At 39.6% G+C, this 18,646-nt stretch overlaps 1 protein-coding gene across 34 annotated transcripts in view; it reads left to right on the forward strand.

Moving 5' to 3' along the window:
• ABLIM1 (actin binding LIM protein 1) overlaps positions 1-18,336 on the forward strand; it is a 186,331-nt gene extending 167,995 nt beyond the window's left edge. For 7 of the 34 annotated variants that reach the window (XM_086899343.1, XM_086899340.1, XM_086899321.1 and 4 more), the window contains 7 exons: positions 5,494-5,541; positions 7,824-7,970; positions 9,688-9,779; positions 9,914-10,010; positions 11,298-11,359; positions 11,666-11,726; positions 12,429-13,263. In XM_086899343.1, the coding sequence (XP_086755469.1) occupies positions 5,494-5,541; positions 7,824-7,970; positions 9,688-9,779; positions 9,914-10,010; positions 11,298-11,359; positions 11,666-11,726; positions 12,429-12,466 (545 nt within the window). In that variant the 3' untranslated portion in view covers positions 12,467-13,263. Of the gene's footprint in view, positions 1-3,088; positions 3,194-5,493; positions 5,542-7,823; positions 7,971-9,687; positions 9,780-9,913; positions 10,011-11,297; positions 11,360-11,665; positions 11,727-12,428; positions 15,427-16,504; positions 16,586-17,823 lie in introns of those variants that run through there. The other 27 variants (XM_086899334.1, XM_086899338.1, XM_086899332.1 and 24 more) reach the window with 10 other exon arrangements.
• Positions 18,337-18,646: the final 310 nt, after the last annotated feature.

Below are 18,646 nucleotides of genomic sequence, written 5' to 3' on the forward strand. Positions count from 1 at the left end.
TCAGCTTGTGAATCCCACAGTGAGCCCAGTGGTGAGCACTTCAGAGTGCAGCAGGGACCTGCATTACAGTGGGCTGTGTGTGGGCAAGCAATTCTATTCCTGGCTGCTAGGGCAACCTGCCTAACAAATTTAACTGTAAAAAACAACTACCTGATGGAGCAAAGAGAATGGAAGAAAAAAAAAATGGATTTCCCTTCTGCTGTGCTCTAGTAATTAATTTTTAGATTAAGTTTGTTTCATTATCTCTTAACATCCCCCACCTACACATAGACATACTCAACTTCTTGCCAAGGGCGTGAGAATTAGTTCCTTCTGCAGTGTTGGTGAACTGGAGTGCTCTTGTTGCTTTGGGAAGTTAACAGTAGTTACAGTATATCTGAGACATTTCTGTGCAGGCAAGGAACCCAAATGTAATGGGTTTTTATGTAAAGCTGCAAGCAGGCTGGCCATGAGGAGACAGGTACAGGCAGCCAAGAGCTCTGCTTTCCTCTGTGTGTGTGTGCACATTCCGCAGAGGTTGGCACTGCTTCCGCAAATTGTGGCTGGTTTTGCAGCTGCTTCCCAAGCACTTAAACGTCCTTACGAGTGAGTTCCTCAGGGATGGCCTAATGGGATTCTAAGTAGATGCACCATTCCCTCTTGCAGAGGCTGGAGGCAGTGAGGCTGCCATCCTAGGAAATGTAAAGGGGAGATATTTCTCACTACTAGCAGGAGTCATTAGGTACCCCAGGAAAAAGAAGCCAACAGAGACATCTGTAAAGCATCACGTGCAGGATGATACCACAGTAATTGTCTGCCTGGTACAGAGTGCATTATACAACATTTCCAGGTCCCTCTAAACAAATTATCTGTGTCCTAGATGCAAGACCAACCAGCATACATTTATGGGTGTGAGCACACTTAGTTGTGTCTGGAGGTAGAGAGAATCCTAAGAAGGGATTCTTCCCTGTATCTGTAGTGTTGGTGATAGAAGCATTGCAAATTGAACACACACATTTAGTCTACCAGTTCCCAACAGGTAAAATATATTTGTGACTCCTCTGTTGTGGCAAGTCCACAGGTCAATAAATCCCTTTTTTTTTCTCTTCCACCGAGTGTAATTGCTAAAGGAAGCAAAAAGGCAGAGTGACATGTTCTCTATAAACAGCTAACTGTATCTTGAGACATATTAATATTGATTGGGTTTTTTTCTTTATAAAACAATTATTTTGCTGAAAAGCAACTCATAATTTCTTGGTAGAACCAAAAAACATAAGTAAAAGCAAGTTTCACCATCACAGTATCTCAAAGGGTGGAGAAGTAGAATACAATATTGGAATTGCTAAATAAAGGGCCATAGATTGAGATATAACAATAATGTTTAACTAATCATTCATGCTGCTTTTCAGAGTTAGCAAACCTAACTAAATTAGGCCAGAAGCTCAGCATCAGTGCAGCCAAAATAGAAAACCACCATCAATGCATGTGGTTGAAAGAACATCACATCACTTAGGGCTGAAATGTCAAAGTTTTAAATATAGAATTTTGCATATGCATTCTTCTGGACAAATTTTGTACAGCCAATCCCCCTGAATGATGCATGTAATTTTTAAAACATTCATATGCAGTGAGTTAACTTGTATACTGACTGAGGCCTCTGGGGCACATCTCAGCAAGGTTTGTAAAGAGCATTTTTTCCCCCTTTAGTGCCTTTTAGATTGGCAGATGACTGTTAAAGTAGAAGAGGATTTTTTGTGTAAATTCTAAATGAAACTTTTTATCCTTCTCCCACACCTATTTCCCCATATCAAATAGATAAATAGCATGCAAAATAAGGTTTTGGGTCCTCTAACAAGACATAGGAAACAGGCCTGAAATTTTGAAATTTTTTTTTTCTTACGTTTTATAGCCCTTCTGTATTTGTAATCATTCCCTCCTCTGCCCTCTGTTTTTTTCCTCCTGCTTTCTTAATCAACATTTCTAGGGTTTTTTAAGCCCTTGTGCATACCTTAAAAAGCTGAAGGGGTTTGATGCTTCTTATTTTTCACTGCTAAGGTCACCCTCACCCATGTGAAATAAGCACCTTTGTGGATGGTTTTTTCTTTGTGTGAGCTTGCTCTAGTTTGAAGACTGGTACAGTGAAAGAGGCAGCTGCATTCTTTCAAGGTACACACACAGAGATGTGAATGAATATCTGGCTGTTAACTCTTGTTACTTGGGATCCACCATCGTGCTTGTGCAGCAGCCCTCACTCCCTGACAAAACACAGAAACTTCCAGGACGGTTGGATTGCTCTGGTGCATTGTCAGGAGTTAAAGGGGAGTCACAGTAAGAGTAATCCTACAAATGGAACAAACTGTGTGTGCAAGCTAGAACTAAGGTTTTCAGGTATTAAGATTCAGATTTGCTTAATCAGCAGTGAAGTATTGTCAACAGAACCAAATTTACATTGACAGAGATTTGGCACAGCGTGAACGATGTGAACTGCTTTACAAATTATTTTGCCATATCAGAATTTTCCCAAACCAATGAAAGAGTGTGTAAGGAATAGTTATTACTTTTGATATGGGCCAAGCAACCTAACAGCTATTTTCTGTTTCTAGTTTCTGTACACTTTTGGTTTAGTGAACTGTAGTAACTGCCAGCATCTGCTTCTATCTGCTTTGGGTTTGCTTATCAACTACTCTGCTCCGTGTTTGTGCCTTTTAATTCCAAGTATCAACCTCTGTACTAAAAAATCATTACCAAGTAACCTTCCATTCTTCTTTTCTATACTGCCCATCTAATCACCAGCTACGAGCGCACAGCTCCTGCCTGCATGCCGTCAGAATGAGTCTGAGCTGCTCAAACCTCAACTCCAGCCTGAACATGAATTTTTGTCTCTGCAGGAATATCAGGGGGGAAAAATAAGTCACCAGGGCTGCTACCAGTTCTCCTTATTGTTTGTATTTATACGTTTGGTTCAACTTCTTTTCTCCCTGGAGGTTTTGATTCCACCAGTTTTGCTTGGGTTTGATTGGGCTTGCTTTTTTTTTTAATTTTTTTTTTTTTTTTTTTTTTTTACTGCTCTCCCTCTTCTCATTTTGTTTTCTCCATTCTTTCATTGGAGGCAATGAGCCGTCCAGCGGTCGGAACTCCCCTGTCCCCTATCGGCCTGACAGTCGCCCTCTCACTCCAACTTACGCTCAGGCCCCTAAACATTTCCATGTTCCAGGTAGGAGCTGGCACTGTGTGTGTCTCGCTGTCCTGTCACAGTGTAGAATGTAGCCTTTGTAACTTCTGTCTTGTCTCCATCCTTTCACACCGTTTACCATGGGTTGCACCCTCAGGGTTTGGAACTGCTTCTGGGCTTGCTGAGAGGAGTAGCGCCTTAAGAAATGTGGAGGTTTATTGTGATTTTTACCTATTCTCTTGGTCAGGCATTTTACTCTTAGAATGCTTAATTTTTCAGGGTCAGTTGATGGCCTGTGAGCTGTATCTGAGCTATGTGAGCTGTATATGAGCTATGTAGGGCTTGATTTTTCTCCCAGTTGCACCAGCTGAGCACCAGCATAGCTCTGCTAATTTTAGAGGAAATGGTTTTGATTGACAGGCAGAAAAGAGGCGGCAAGTGAGCCATTACATATGTTCATTCAGATGTTGTGAATTGTTTCAGTCTTGAACCCAACAATTCTAGTTTAGTGCCCCTTTCTTTTTAAAGCAGGTGAGGTTGTTTCTTGTTTTGTGCAATGGCTTGGTGTCCTCAGCGAGACCTGCTGACCCATAAGGATATGTGTGCCTTAGGATGTCCTTTCTACAGAGGGCAGTCTCTGTTTTGAAGTGAGCTCCACAGTTCTTCCAGTATCTGAGAAGACCATTTGTCTTGGATTTTGATGGGATGAGCTGTGTGTCCCTAGGGTTTGGACATGCATCTCTCTGCTTCAGTCCTAGCTGAAAGTCTTGTTCTATCCAGTTATTTTCAGATTCCTGTCAGCCTAGTGTTCCTCCTCACTGCCAGAGGTTACTGCCCTTCCTCCTCTCCTCCAATCTGGCAGATACACAGTTTGTCACAGGGTGACCTGGCTCAGCTGAGGTCGGCTCTTTTAACCGCTTAAGCTCACCTGGCTCTCGGTGCCTCACCTAAACTCAAGCCTAATTGCATGAATAGCTGTGAGAAATGACCTGGAGCATGGTGGGAGAGCTCTCCTGGCCAGCTGGAGCCGTGCAGCCACGGAAGGAGCTGTGCTCCCATCCTCCCTGGAGCTTTCTGGTGTCCGTGTGCGCACAAGGACTGCATGACTGCCCTTGTAATGTTCATACCTGTTTGCTGGTCAAGTGGCCATAACAGATCCCACACAGGAATGAAATACCACAGTCTTTGTGTGCAATGAGTTTGCCTTTTTATTTAAGGATGTAGGGCTCTGCAGAGTAAGATTTGCCTCCGTTGCAACTCAATTTTAGGTTTAACTTTCCTTAATGCCAAAGGCAAAGATGTCTCCTACAACATTTTAATTGGATCTGTGATACAGCACATGTGTTTCTGAAATTCCTTTTCATCTTTCACTCTGATGTAACTGAAAACTTTCTTCAGGCAGCATAAAGTAGCAAAATGGGTTTCTGACATTAATTTTCTAGCTCCCTGTAGCTCAGTTTGCTCTTCTAATAACATTTTGGCACATTTTTGCACTGTAGTGCTGATTTTGGATTACCTTTTGTATTTGTAGCTGTGCTGAATACATGAAGTGTTGGCTGGGGTGGGAAGGTAGTTTAGAACAAAATGGTTCCTGGGTTAAATTATTATTTGGAAAAATATGGTATAATTTAGACATACTATAGATTTACTGCATTAGAGTTCTGGGAAGTGTTTTTATTCTGATTAACATAGGCAATATGCAATATGGTGGGCCTTGTATAAAAAAATTACAGAAAAAAAGAAAGAAAATCTGTCCCTATGGTTTGAGATTTAGTGGCATGTCAGTGAACACTGCATAAAGAATCCCTTTGACTCACTGAAGTGTGGCTGTTGTTGCCTGTTTAAAGCAGTGTCCTAGGCTGCTATTTTGTTCTCTGGATTTTGAAGTGTATTGTAGGCTCACTGCATTCTCCTCTGTTCAATATAGCCAGTCAGTTGGAAAGAAAATTGAGCTGTTCTGACTGAAGCACAATTTTCCACAAAAGTTATTTGGGGTAGTTTTCCCCAAATGGCTTGTATCTTCACCATTGAAATGTCTTGCCTGCTTACATTTTTTCTCTTTTATTCCACTTTAAAATTGATGGTTCATGAGTTGATGCATCCACATGTTACAGAATCAGCTCCAAAGGACTTCATACCACATGTCTTTGACTTTTCACTTGTTCCTATGTTTTCTTTTCTTTAAATAATCTGAATTTCTATAATACTAGAAATAGCTTTCTGGCTTTTTCTTGTGCTACATCCTTGATTTGGTCTATCTATTGCTTTAGTGGTGGAGTTATCTTTTTCTACAACTGAAGTAGTTTTTACATTCATATTTTTTCTGTTTCTTAATATCACAGATCAAGGTGTCAACATTTACAGGAAACCGCCCATCTACAAACAACACGGTAAATGACGTTTCCCTTTTTATTTCAAAATTGGAGTGTCAGCTGAATTAAAAGGTGTGCAGCTAGTGAAAAGCATTCACTTTTCAGTTTGTAAGTGTAAATAAAAATTTAGTAGCTTCCAAGCTTGAAGCAGCTGTAATTGCATGTCCTGGAAAGTGATTATGTTTTAAAGCCTGTTGTTTTGTTTGGATTGATATGGTTTAATCTTGCCATGTGGATCTTAATGGCAAAACTGCCATGAGCTGAGATTTTGCTGTTTGCATTATGACAACTGCCAGCATTTCTCTTCTTTAGGTATATCTTTGAAGAGTACAGGTACTGGTCATGTTAAAATGGATTAACAGTAGACTGATCTCTGACAGGGATTTCACAAAATATCCTTATTTTAAACAGATACAGTACAATAATTTATTTCAACGGAAAAGATGGAGATGTTATAGTCAGACTGGAATTCCAAATGCACCTTTAATGTGGCTTTAAATAAGAATCTTTAATTAGTGAAGATATTATAGGTGACTTATCACTGACAGGGCTAATTTGACTCCCAGCCCTGTGATACAGCTCAGGTAGTTTGCTGTACTTGTTTTTCCAGGTGTTTGGGTTCTGAGTTGGACAGCAGTGTTAGTGCTCTAAGCTTTTTGGTGTTGTCATAGCAAGTCTGAAATGGCAATGATGGCAGAAGCCCACAGCCTTGCCTGTCCTTAGTCCCATAGGGGAAGCTGCATTTTAAAGGAGGGTGTTCACTCTTCCCCTGCTGTGAACACAAATATGCATCAGAGATGGCGTTTATTTACCTCAGTGAAAGACGGATGACTCCACTATTTATAGACTCTGAATTTTTATCCCTTTGCAGATGTTTTATCCAGTGAAATGTATTTAGGGTGAAGTAGCAAATCAGCAGCACTACAGGGCTCAGATGAGCAGCTGGCTGAGAGCCACTGAGCTGGGATGAGCAGGAAAGCCCACAAGTCCATTCTGTAGTCAAGAGTGAGCACTGCACATTACACTGCTCTGTTGTCACATAAGGGTTTTCCCCTCTTTCTTTTTTAAGTTTCAAACCATATGCTCATTTTGAAAAAAAAACTCTTAACATTGTTTCTGTTTATTTTTATGGTTTTAATGTATCTCCTCACCTCCCATTAACATGTGAATGTTTAACCACTGACATCACCAATTCTAATATGTAAGTACTGTTTGAAGTCATGCTTTTGTAAACTCTGACCAGCTTCCTCCATGTCTGCAATTATACTTAGAGTTTTCCAGTCATCAGATGCTCAGAATTCCCAATGATTTCTAGCACTGCTGTTGCTTAATTACCTGGAATGTCTTGGATGAGCAACACAGTGCATCACTTTGTTAAAAGATGTCTTTCTGTTTAAAAAAAAAAGAAAAAAGGAAAGAAAATTCTGGGACTGTTGCTTCTGATACAATAGCCTCATATAAGCAAAGGTGATTTGAGCTAGCATTTTCCAGCTCAGACATAGTTAAGGTTACGTTTAATGTACATTGAATTCTATTAGATTATTTTTTAATGTCAAGAAGAGAAAGCCATAATGCACATCCTTATATGCTTTTACAAGGCTTTGGCTTAAAATGGAATTTAAGTGGAAGCCCCACTGCCAAGCTATTTTGTTGGTGAGGTTCATTGCTTTGCAAGTGCCTTGCCCTGCCAAGTTGATCTTAATGGAGTTTAGTGTTTATTGATAAGTTCATATCTGCTTTTACTACTACTGCATGTTCTAAGCAAGAGCATGCAGCACGAAAAAAAATCCCTAGTTAAACATACTTGTTTCAGGTTTCTTTTCTTCTTTGTTTTTCAGCTTTTCACAGATACAATAAGAAATAATTAGCATCAGTAGTGTTAGAATTTGTACTGTTACTCTGATCTATTAGTTAGCTTTCCCTAGAGGGAAAAACTTATTAGTACATAAATCTGAGTTCATAAATAAACAGCTGTCCTTAGGAGATATTCGCAAATACTGTTAGGCTGCATTTTCTCATTCTTGCCTAATCATTCTTACACTACGAAATCATAGTAAAATCCAAAGCTGATTTGGGGTTATTTTGGGGTGGGATTGTGGGAGGAGAGGAAGGTTTGATTCTAATCTATTGGCAAGAGAAAGGCATTACTCTACTTCAAACTGAAATTGAAAAAGCAAAACATGAAAATGTTTGCTTTTGAAAACTAACTTCTTGAAAAGTATGAAATTTTGCCAAAAATAAGGCTGACCTTTGTGCTGCTCCAGATTATTACATAGCTAAGTTCCCTGATTACCATCTAGATGCAGCTGCCTTGGCAGCACAGAGCAAGTCCTCCGAGGATATCATCAAGTCCTCCAAGTTCCCAGCAGCTCATGCACCAGCACCCAACGAGATACCAAAGATTGAGACTGACCACTGGCCAGGCCCTCCCTCCCTGGCTGCCATAGGTATGCAAACACAAACCCTTCATCTCTGCGGCTCGGAAGGTTCTGGTGACAAAGGGACACGAACAGCGCAGCTGGAAAAACGTGTAGGAGAGGTGGTGTCCACTCCAGATGCTCACACTGAAGTGCAGTTCTCCTGGTGAGACCACTGAGTATCTGAATCTAAAACTCTTGAATTGCACTGAGTAGAAAAGTTTTTGCTAAAGGCCTTTGGGATTTATCACACAGATATTAACCCATAAGCAAATTTTTTGAACTCTAGTGCAGTACCTTAAAAAGTGTGGTGTGTCACACAGTCCTGACTTCTTTCAGTTACTCTATTTAATTTTTTAGTCCTAAACTAATAGTAAAAAATTCCACAGAAAACATGATTGTTTCCCACCACATGACTAATTTCATGGCAAGAAGCAACAACTGAATTGGAACAATTAACAGACTAAATAATTCCTGATTTTCAGTTACTGTTTCTACAGACTTTGTATTTTTCTTCTGTGTTGTAGCACTACACATACCTTATTTTCTTTTCTTTAATCCATGTGCATCATCAATTTAATTTTTTTCTTTGTATTTTTTTTCCTCTGTTGTGTTTTTATTGACCCCTACAGCATAAAATAAGTGATCTAGCCAGGTTCATTCCTGAAGTCATGTCTGAAGCACCGAGGTGTTGCTTGTTTCATGTCTCTGTGAGGGAATGTATGGCTTCCATAACAATGGGATTTTCTCAGAAGTTCTGGGAGAGGAGACACAGGGTGGGAGAGCCCAGAGACCAACTGAAGGGGCTGCACATGCAGCAACAGTTTTTTGAAAATGTCCTTTAGTTGAGATTGCAACCTGACAAACATGTAGAGTCCTTGAGTCACAGGAATAATATCAACATACTTGAAGTTTTGTCATCTACATACTTGAAATGTCTACATACTTTAAACCCTGAGTTTGTCTAGCACAGGGTTGGTAAATAACGATACCATATAAAGCCCTGTGCAGAAAAAAATAGAACTGCTGTCTTAATGCTTGCAGCAATGGCACATCATATGTATTCATGGAATTGTCCTGGCATCCAGACAGGATTATTTCTTAAGAATAATCAAGAAAATAAAAAATATTCAATAAAAACTAAGGAACTAAAATGTAGAACACATGTGCCATAGTATATTTTAGCTTTATCCAATGGATCAAATTAGTTTACTTCATTTTAGACTAGAACCATTTTAGACTAGAACCAATTAGCCTTGTTTATTTCAAATACGAGTGTTCATTTAGGAGACTAATGTAGTTTAACTTTCCATTTGAAATGTTAATTCAGATTTACTTCTCTGAGTCTAGATAAAAGTGTAAATGTAAAACAAAACTGAGGTTTTCAGCTGTGATCCAGTTGCTGGTGTTACTAAACCCTGTGTTGCCAGAACCAGCAACGTGAGCGCCTTTCTCTATTATGGTGAATCATGACTTCTGTATCCAGGACCATTGCTTGTTTTGGAACTCATGTGTAGTTTAAGTTCTTGTTTAGTTTATAACAAGCCTGATAACCATAGGGCAAGGCTACTTACGTGAGTTTTATTAAGAAGGAGTTTTGAAAAAGTCTTTTGACTTTGCGAGAAAATACTGCTTAGTTTATTCAACAAATCCAACTGACCAGGACTTTGAACTAGCATTGAAATCTTTGAGCTGCAGTTGAACTGATGCACAAAGCTCTCTCTGTGCTGTGGTTTTGTGGAAGCAGGAGCTGACATGAGACGCAGATCAAGTGGAAGGGAGGAAGATGATGAGGAGCTGCAGAGACGCCGGCAGCTGCAGGAGGAGCAGCTCATGAAGGTGGTTATAAGCTTGTCCTCTTGCTGTTTCTGAACAGCATCCAAAAAGTGTCCCTTTGCTTTCTGTAAGAAATTCCTACCACTGTCTTGGTCAGCTTTATTTTATTGATATGTTTTTTTAATTGCCATTTGTAGCTCAACTCTGGTCTGGGACAGTTAATATTGAAGGAAGAGATGGAAAAGGAGAGTCGCGGTAGGTCAGCCCTTTCTGCCAGTCGTTACGATTCTCCAGGTAATTCATGGAGGAAATAAAGCTAATCATGAACAATGGGGAGTAAACACCACAGATACACATACCAAACAGTGGTCCCAGAAGAGAGACAGCTGGCAAGACTGCTTGATATGTGTGTATGTATGTGGTGATCTGCCCTGAAAGAGTGGCCTGATTCATCACCTGGTTTTGGTGAGGGGAGGACTGTTGTGGTTGTTTCTTAATTAGAAAAAATATGAGGCTGAGAATTTTCATGCAATTTTGAGGAGAGAGCTGCTTTAATATAGATGAGGAGTGGGAGGAAATGTTCAGTGACTATGACATCACACACACACTAATAGGCTGGGCTATTAAATTACAACAACACATTTTACTTACACTGGTGGTTCGTATCCCTGTGTAGTCTCTTCTCTCAGGGACAGAAATCCAGCATTATTAACCAGTGGAGCTGTATATTCCAAACACAGCCAGTGTTTTGACCTGGGCTGACATTTTAATTGGGTGTATTTTGTTCCAAAACAAAAGCACTAAAGCTAGCTTAGATTGGTGACTTAGGTTCTTTTCCTCCTTGCACATTTTGATGTACAGCTGTGGCCTTCTCACATCTCCAGAGAATGGTTTGGGGGTATTATTTTACTCTCTTCATTCACCAGCCATTATAACACAGAAGCTGTACTTTGAGCCAAGAAGAGACAAAATGAGTCTCTCTGGAGTCATCCACTGGAGCAGCTGCCAGGCAAACTAAGATTGCTTGTGTTCCCTGTTTTATGTGTGTTGCTTTGATGGCCTTGGAGAGGGTTCCTGTGGATCTCACTCACTGCCTTTAATTTTTACGGGGCCAGAGTCTACCTGCCAACTCAGAGCTTATATTTTTTTTATTAACCTTAGTGCAGGTTGGAGAACTCCTTTATTTGAGATGTGTCCATCCCTCTTTGCAGGTATAATCAGTGTAGTCATCAATTCCTTTTTGGAATCAGGGGTGATGCCAAAGCTGATGCCATGGATGATACATGAGCATTATTTTCAATCCAGTGGAGACCACCTTGATTTTGAGCCTGGAAAAATCAGTGTCCCTTATTAATGGCCTGCCACCATGGTGTGATAAAGCTGTTTGTAACTTACAGAACGTGTGGAAATTTGTGTTGAGTTTGGAACTGAGTTTCTTAAAGTCAGTGTGTCTCAGATGGTTGTGTGTATGTTTGGCTCTTTTAACTGTGTGTTTTGTACTAGGTGATTCCTCAAGTGTTTTAGTATCTTAGTTTCCATAGGATTTTTCCAGTAAAATATTTTCCCTTCCTCATTCAACAGCACATGCTTCAGCCTCCAAAACTTCTTCTCTCCCTGGGTATGGAAAAAATGGACTTCATAGGGTAAGAAGATGGTGATTTTGAGAAGTGAAAGGTGGATTTTATTATCCATGGTATTTATTTCCATATCAATTGTTTTGGGTTTTCTGTTTGATAAATATTTCTTATAAAACCACCTGAAGGCAGACCAAACCTATTTTCCCCTCCCACAAACTACTTTGTTAAAAAGAGAAGAAAGCAGTGCAAGAAATGTTGTAAAATTGAGGGGGAAATAAAAAAATTAAAGTGATTTATTTTTCCCCATGTACCAAGATGCTTGTAAAGTCATGAACTGTGAATTTATGTTCTGTCCCTCTTTTCCTGTTACAGCCAGTCTCTACGGACTTTGGTCAGTACAACAGTTATGGTGATGTGAGTGGTGCTGTTAGAGGTAAGGATGAGGAGACTTTTACTGTCTATTAGTAATAAATGTAAAAATGCTGTGATGTTTGATCATTTCTGCTGTTTTACATTAAGGCTGTGGATGTGATTACTTTGTATTTGCTCAGCACTTTTTAATTTTCTCTGGCAAACTCAATTAACTCAAAGCACTTCAAATACCTGTTAAAAATGTTGGGTTTATTTTGCTAAATCTGTTATGTGGAACTGATCCTTGTTCATACTTTTTTTGGATCAAATGGAAAGCAAGTAACGTGTGCATTATCAGGAATATGAACTGATTTCTCTGAGTTTCATGTTTTCTTTCTCTGAAAATTTCCATTCACTGTGCAGTCTGAAAGAATGTGCCACAGTGAAGAAAGGGAGATTATGCCCTCTAATCCCCATTGCTGCTCATGATCTTCATTATGACTTTGAGCTGGATGCGGTACCAGTCAGTGCCAAATAAAAATTGACATTATTATTTATGAAAGTTACAAAATTTGAAGAGGTAATGAAAATAACTGTGATAATTGAAGAGTTTGACTCTACAAACTAAGTCCAAAATTACAAATGTTGCTGGCCTTAGAGAATCAGATGGGATTTTGGAAAAATCAGGAAGACCAGAAAACAGAGAAGGATTCTCTGGTAGATTGTAACTGATTCCTGTCCTTCCACACTCTAAAGCTGATGAGATTTCTCTTTTGCTTTTCAGATTTCCAGGTAGAGTACGGGTTTTCATCAGTCAACTGACAGCAGAACCTAAAGCAGCTACTTGTTCAACTCTGAATTTCTGCCACAGGAAAGGGTTTCTTAAGACAATAGCTTTGATTTTCCTGCATGTTTAAGCATAAACACCAATGTAGATCCTTATCAACAAAAAACAGGCACAGCCTCGGATTCCTCCTTGTTACCTCCCCAGAGCTGAGTTGAGACAGCTCACACCCGTTCTGTGACTTGCTCTGTAAAATCCACTGTCTGTTCCTGTATGAGTTATCTGTAATGGTCTTCTCTGGACATGGGAGGGTGGATTTATTTCCAGCCTCTCTAGCACTGACCCCAGAGACACATAGAAAGTCTCTTCCAGAGGAAATTTTCTCTCATACTAGGAGCTTTGAACTCCTCATTTTCACCCTGGAATTTGCTCTCCAGACAAGATGGCTGATCAGTAATATTTCTACAGTGCTGCCATCACAGATGAGCCAGAAAGAAGTGTGCTTGCAAATAGAAACCTTTATACTTCAATTACTGCCTGCAGGGTATTTTTCAGAATGGTTTGAGTCTGCCTGGCTCCTCAGCACAATCACAATATGAAATGGCAATTTAAGAAATTGTTTAATTAGTTGGATAATTTTTTTTAATGACATATCAAAATCATGATGATTGGAAAGAGAATAAGATTATGGGAGGGGAGCAGAGCTGTCCATGTATTGTTCTCCAAATGTTACTTCCTTAGATTTAATACCTGTGTCAAAACAGCACCTTTTTACCCTACCCTTGTTTGTGTTCATAGTAAAATTTTCCCATTATAGACAAAAAAAAAAAAGAAATCCCTCAGCTGTTACAGTAAATTACAAGAAGGAAAGCCCAGAGGTATAAGAATGCTTTCTGTGCTGTTGGGTGGTATCTGAATTAATGCTAAGGAAGAACTAGGGAAGAACTTCAACCTAGTCACTGGGGTGGGAGAGGGCCCACCACTCTCTTGGGGTGCCCAAGTCCCCCTGGAAAGCTGGAAAGTCAGCTCAGTGAGGGGCTGTCCCCAGCCTGAGCAGGGACAGGAGCTATGGTGGCTGAGAGGACTGAAGGATCCCTCTGCCTGCCTCAGAGGAGGAGTGAACAGTAGCCATGGCAATGATTGAAATAATAAGACAAATAATTAAGACTTGAAGGAAGTCTCAGGGAAAAAAATGACCTTTGTCTTCACCACTACTTGAGTGCCTTTACCCTCTGTGTGTGTAACCTTTGTGTCTGATGTGTACCTGTATCCGATGCAGTCCCTCCCGGATGGTCATGTCCCTGGAATGAGAATGGACAGAGGAGTATCTATGCCTAACATGTTGGAGCCAAAGGCAAGTGCAGATGTTATTCACTTTCCTTCAAGACATTGAAGGTTTTACTGTGAAATGCAGATAAAATATGGGAAATGTCTCAGTTCCCTTGTTTTCCTTTACGTCACCTGAGTCCCTGCTCCTTACGTGCCAAACCTGTCCCTTTGTTCTGGACTTTGTTCTGCAGAGGTGTTAGTGCTCAGGCAGGCTGAGGGCAGCCCAGGTGTGATTCCAGGGTTAAGGAAGCTTTTCTAGGGACAAAGTGACGGCTATGGAAGATGCTCCATAGCTGGTTCTCTGTCAGCTTTCACCAGTCAAAGCACCAGGCCAACCTCAATGGGAAGGTCTCAGACCTGTCCAGTTCAAAAAATGCTGCAGAATATTGTGGCTCACAACACACTGGTGAGGATGTCTTAATTCCAAAGATTTTGGAAAATCTTTGATTGGAAGTCAGATGCCTACATGTCTGTCTGGATCTGTTCCTTAGCTCTCAGCACTGGTTACCTGAGACCTGTCCATAGAGTTGAATTCCCAGTATGAGAAACTCTTCAGGAGATTTATTGCAAAAAGAGGCCATGTCTGCTAATTTTGATTTAAGATAAAAATTAAAATGTTTTTACAGCTATATCTAGAGATGCCTGAGTCAAAAATGAATATAATATATAGACAGAATTCAACCAGGGCTGTGTTTTAAATCTTAAAATTTATTGCTGGTGAACCTTCCATGAAATCATGATTTTGCCAAAGTTACAGGGATCAGAATTTCTGCAGTTAAGTGAGGAGCTCACTTTGCAAACCAGATTGCTTCTTGTGTTTCTGAGTCACCTCCAGGCAAACTGTACAAGGCAATAACCCTGGCTTTATAAGCTGAGACCCCAGTGCACTGTGCAGTTACAAGTGGATTATATATTATATAAATAAAAACGTGGGGAGTCCTGAGATATTACTTTGTACTCCAAATAATTTCTCTTTCAGTGCAATAGAACTTCTTACAGTCACCACTGCTGTTGATGTACCCAATGATTTGTGATGCTATTTTGGGTGACAAATTCTGTCAGTATTATTAATGACAAAATTTAACTATTATTTATTAATGGCTATTTTAATTATAAAATTTATGGGAAGTTTATTGAGATAATAGATTGCTTTTTGTTGCTATTTATAAAGGTGATGCCAAACTCTCAGGATGTGTGAATTAGCAGTTTTTGTTCATGTCAATTTTCCAACATTAACTTACACCTGCTAAAATAAAATAAGCCAATTCAGAGTCAGTATGAAGCATATGAAAAATAAAAATGAATAATCCTAAGAATGACCAGATATTACCAAATGGTTCTCCAGAAAGGACAGAATTTGTGCATCTTACCAGCCCACATTGAGACATGCCTTGTTGTTAATATTTAAATATAAAAATGTACTTATGACCGTAGATCTTGACTTAAACTCTGCCTGTTTAAATATGAAAAGTTACATTTTAGTTTCCTATAATGCTGTTTATGGTAGCCATTTCCAGTATCAAACATAAAAAATGTAATTCCAAGCATAGACCTAATTGTACAATTGTGAAAATGTCAGAATCTCATAAGAATAATATCTTACAATTGTGTGGTATGTAAGCACACATTATTTAAATTATTACTTACAATAAAATCAATGGTGTGTTCATTGATGCCTGAATGTTATTTATTATATTTTTTTAAAGTTCATTGGGATAATTGTTAACAATGGAATGAACTTAATTGCTGAGTACTGTGCAAAAGTTGATTAAGTCAAACTTCTGTTGCTGAAATAATGGAATTAATAGCATTTGACAATAGCTCAGCTCTCTCCAGGAGAGTTTTGGTGGTGTAACTCTTGTTCCCAGTGAGCAACTAAGACAAGACCCATAAATGACAGTAAAGGCTGAGCCAGTTGCCGCTGAAGTTTCCAGAAAAACTTCATTGACTTTAGTAGGGGTTGGATGAGGGCTCTGGGAATGCTGCTTTCCTGCTTCGCAGAGACACGCAATGAGAAGGGCTCTGGAGACGCTCTGGCAGACAGAACATGAGCTCTCCTAAGTCGTTCCAGGCATGGAAGTGTCTATCCAAGGGAAGAAAAAATTTAGAACAGAGTTTTATTTGCCAAGGGTGATTCCAGAAACTGATTTTAATATTTTCTGAAATCATTTCCAAGCAGCACTCATTCTGTTAGTTGTTTGAATTTTTTAACTATTCAAAAAGGCAAGGAAGACCGTGTGATAAATTCTACTGAATGTAGTGACTCCCACTAATTAATGTCTTGCTTATTCAGGGATGCTGCTTTTTTATGTATTTTTATGTTTTTAAAGCCCACTCACTGTCTGTCCTCAGGGCTGTCCACATTCTGACAACCATTATTGAGACCAATGAGTGACAAATGCAATTACCTTAATAAATTTATACACTGATGGATGAGGAAATATATTGCCTAGAAAGGATTCTGCATGACCAAAGCCAGCTGATGTGCTATATACACCATAAAAATTGTGGCTTTACAATATGAGGTAGTTCAATGCTAAGCAAGTTCTGGTTCTGTCCAGATCAGCTTGTTTTCCATACAACTTCAGGAAAAAAAAAAAGATAAGGAAAAAAACCCAACAACTGATACTTGCTTTGAAAAAGAAAACAAATATTTGTGTGTTTATGAAAATGAGACACATTTTTTTCTGCTTTAGACTATAAATATAAATATCTCTTTTCCCCCCCTTTTTATACGTTGTTAACAGATTTTTCCATATGAAATTCTCATGGTGACCAACAGAGGGCGAAATAAAATACTAAAAGATGTAGACAGAACCAGGCTGGAGGTAAGAGAAGCAAGTTCCTAAATGCTCTTTCCTGCTGAAGTTGTTTGTTGTTTGTGAAAGCTGAAACACTGAAATGTGGGTCCTGAGAAATGTGGGAAGATTTCTCAGCACTAATCAGGGAAAGAGGAATCGGACACTGGGAGGAAGCAGCCGCATCCTTCAAACAATCTCCCACATCTTTGTCTCCCTGCTCATAGACTGAGCTTCTCACAATCCCCTTATGTTTTCAGGCCTTTCATTATATATTTGTAGATTTGATAAAAGCCCAAAATTGCACAAGTTTCATAAGATCCGTATTGGAATGGAGCAATACTTTGTTTGATTTTGGACCATGTCTTAGCTAAGTCAGTGTCAGCCATCCTTGAAGATCAAAAGTTTAACTTTCTTTAACTCATCATGAGTCCTGTGACTTACTTAGAAGACTGGCTGATATCCAAAAATAAGTGGATCTAAATCTCTGCCAACAAACAAATATCATTTACAACTTCGTGGATTAGGAAGACTTAAGCAGCCCAGTGGAATGCTGGGGATGCTTAAGTCGTTTGTAGTCAGTTAATCTTTCTGTGGAGATGAACAGAAGGAGCCACAAAAATGCAGGTAATATGGGTAACAATTTGGATTTACGCCCATTTTATTATTAGATATGTGGTCACTAATCAGAATTCAATGCTGTGCTAGATTAGTGCCACAGGGAGACTCCCCATCCAGTGCACTGTAAAGAAGTAACTTGTGCACAGGACAGCACCAAAAAGTGTTTCATCAGCAGTAGAGAAGTGTGCTGAACAGTTACCCTGGCCAGACATCTTCCTTGTCAGCACTTGGAGCATGTCAAGCTGCAGCCCCTCTGCAGAGCATTCCTGAAAACCCAGGGTCTGTTCGGTTTTCTGTATGCAGAGGTGACTTGCTAAAGCCTGGGACAGGGGCGTGCAGGAGCTGGTCCTGCTCTCTGGTCTGTCACTGCTTGTTGGATGGCTTCAGACCAATCATTTCTCTGTCTCTTGCTTATTCAGCAGATGAAACAGTTCCCTGATTGGCTCCTTGCGCACCCAAGTCCATGGGGACTTGGATATGTGTATTGCCAAAGCATTATTTTTTCCAGCAATGACTCTTACACAGCAACATGAAATCCTTAAGGCATTCCAACCTCCTGTTGTGTCTCTGGCTTTGACTGACCATTGCCTTTTCTCCTTTTTTTTTCCCCTCCTTTTTTTAAATTTTTTTTTAATTTTTTTTTAAAGCGTCACTTAGCACCTGAAGTTTTTCAAGAAATATTTGGCATGACGATACAGGAGTTTGACAAGTTACCTCTCTGGAGACGCAACGACATGAAGAAAAAAGCAAAACTCTTTTAATCTCCCTTTAAACAAACCAACCACAAATGATGCGCAGAATATTGTATCACACAATCCAAACTGTTTGGAAGCAACTACTTATCCACCAAAAAGGGAAAATCAACATAGTGGCACCTCTGCAGTTGAACAAGATGAACATTTTCCCTCCTGGAATGCAGGGAGAAAATATCTGGGCTCAGAAACAGCAATGATAGTTTTCAGAGGTGTCAACCTGTTACCTGATATTATACAAGATAGGAAACTGTTCTGTTCTTCTCCCTCAGTGATATTCCCTTTACTTCTCCACAATATGATGGACTTTATTGCTAGAGCCAGGAAGTGCCCTTAGGATGCCTTGTAGACTAAAGTAGTTGTAACCACTCCAAGAACTGGAAGAGAATATATACATATATAAATATATATATATATATATATGTATGCGTGTTTGCCTGTGTGCACACCTGTATTTATATCTCTCCATCTATCTCTGTGTGTGTGTATGTGTGTATTAATGTGTGTATATATGGAGAGGGACATAGGTCTGTAGTGAAGGAGAAGCCCCTTGTAACTTATCCACATGGTCACATGAAGTCTTTCACCCAAATGTTTCTTACTTGGCACTCTTTTGACACAGTGTCTTCTTCTTGTAACACAGCCTGTGGTGGTGGGCACTCTGCTCACCTGCAGGACACACCACTTGGATTTCTGGAAAATGGACTCCTTGTAAATA

The sequence above is a fragment of the Cyanistes caeruleus genome, chromosome 8 (assembly GCF_971803275.1).
Source record: "Cyanistes caeruleus chromosome 8, bCyaCae1.hap1.1, whole genome shotgun sequence".
NCBI classification, from domain to species: Eukaryota; Metazoa; Chordata; class Aves; order Passeriformes; family Paridae; genus Cyanistes; species Cyanistes caeruleus.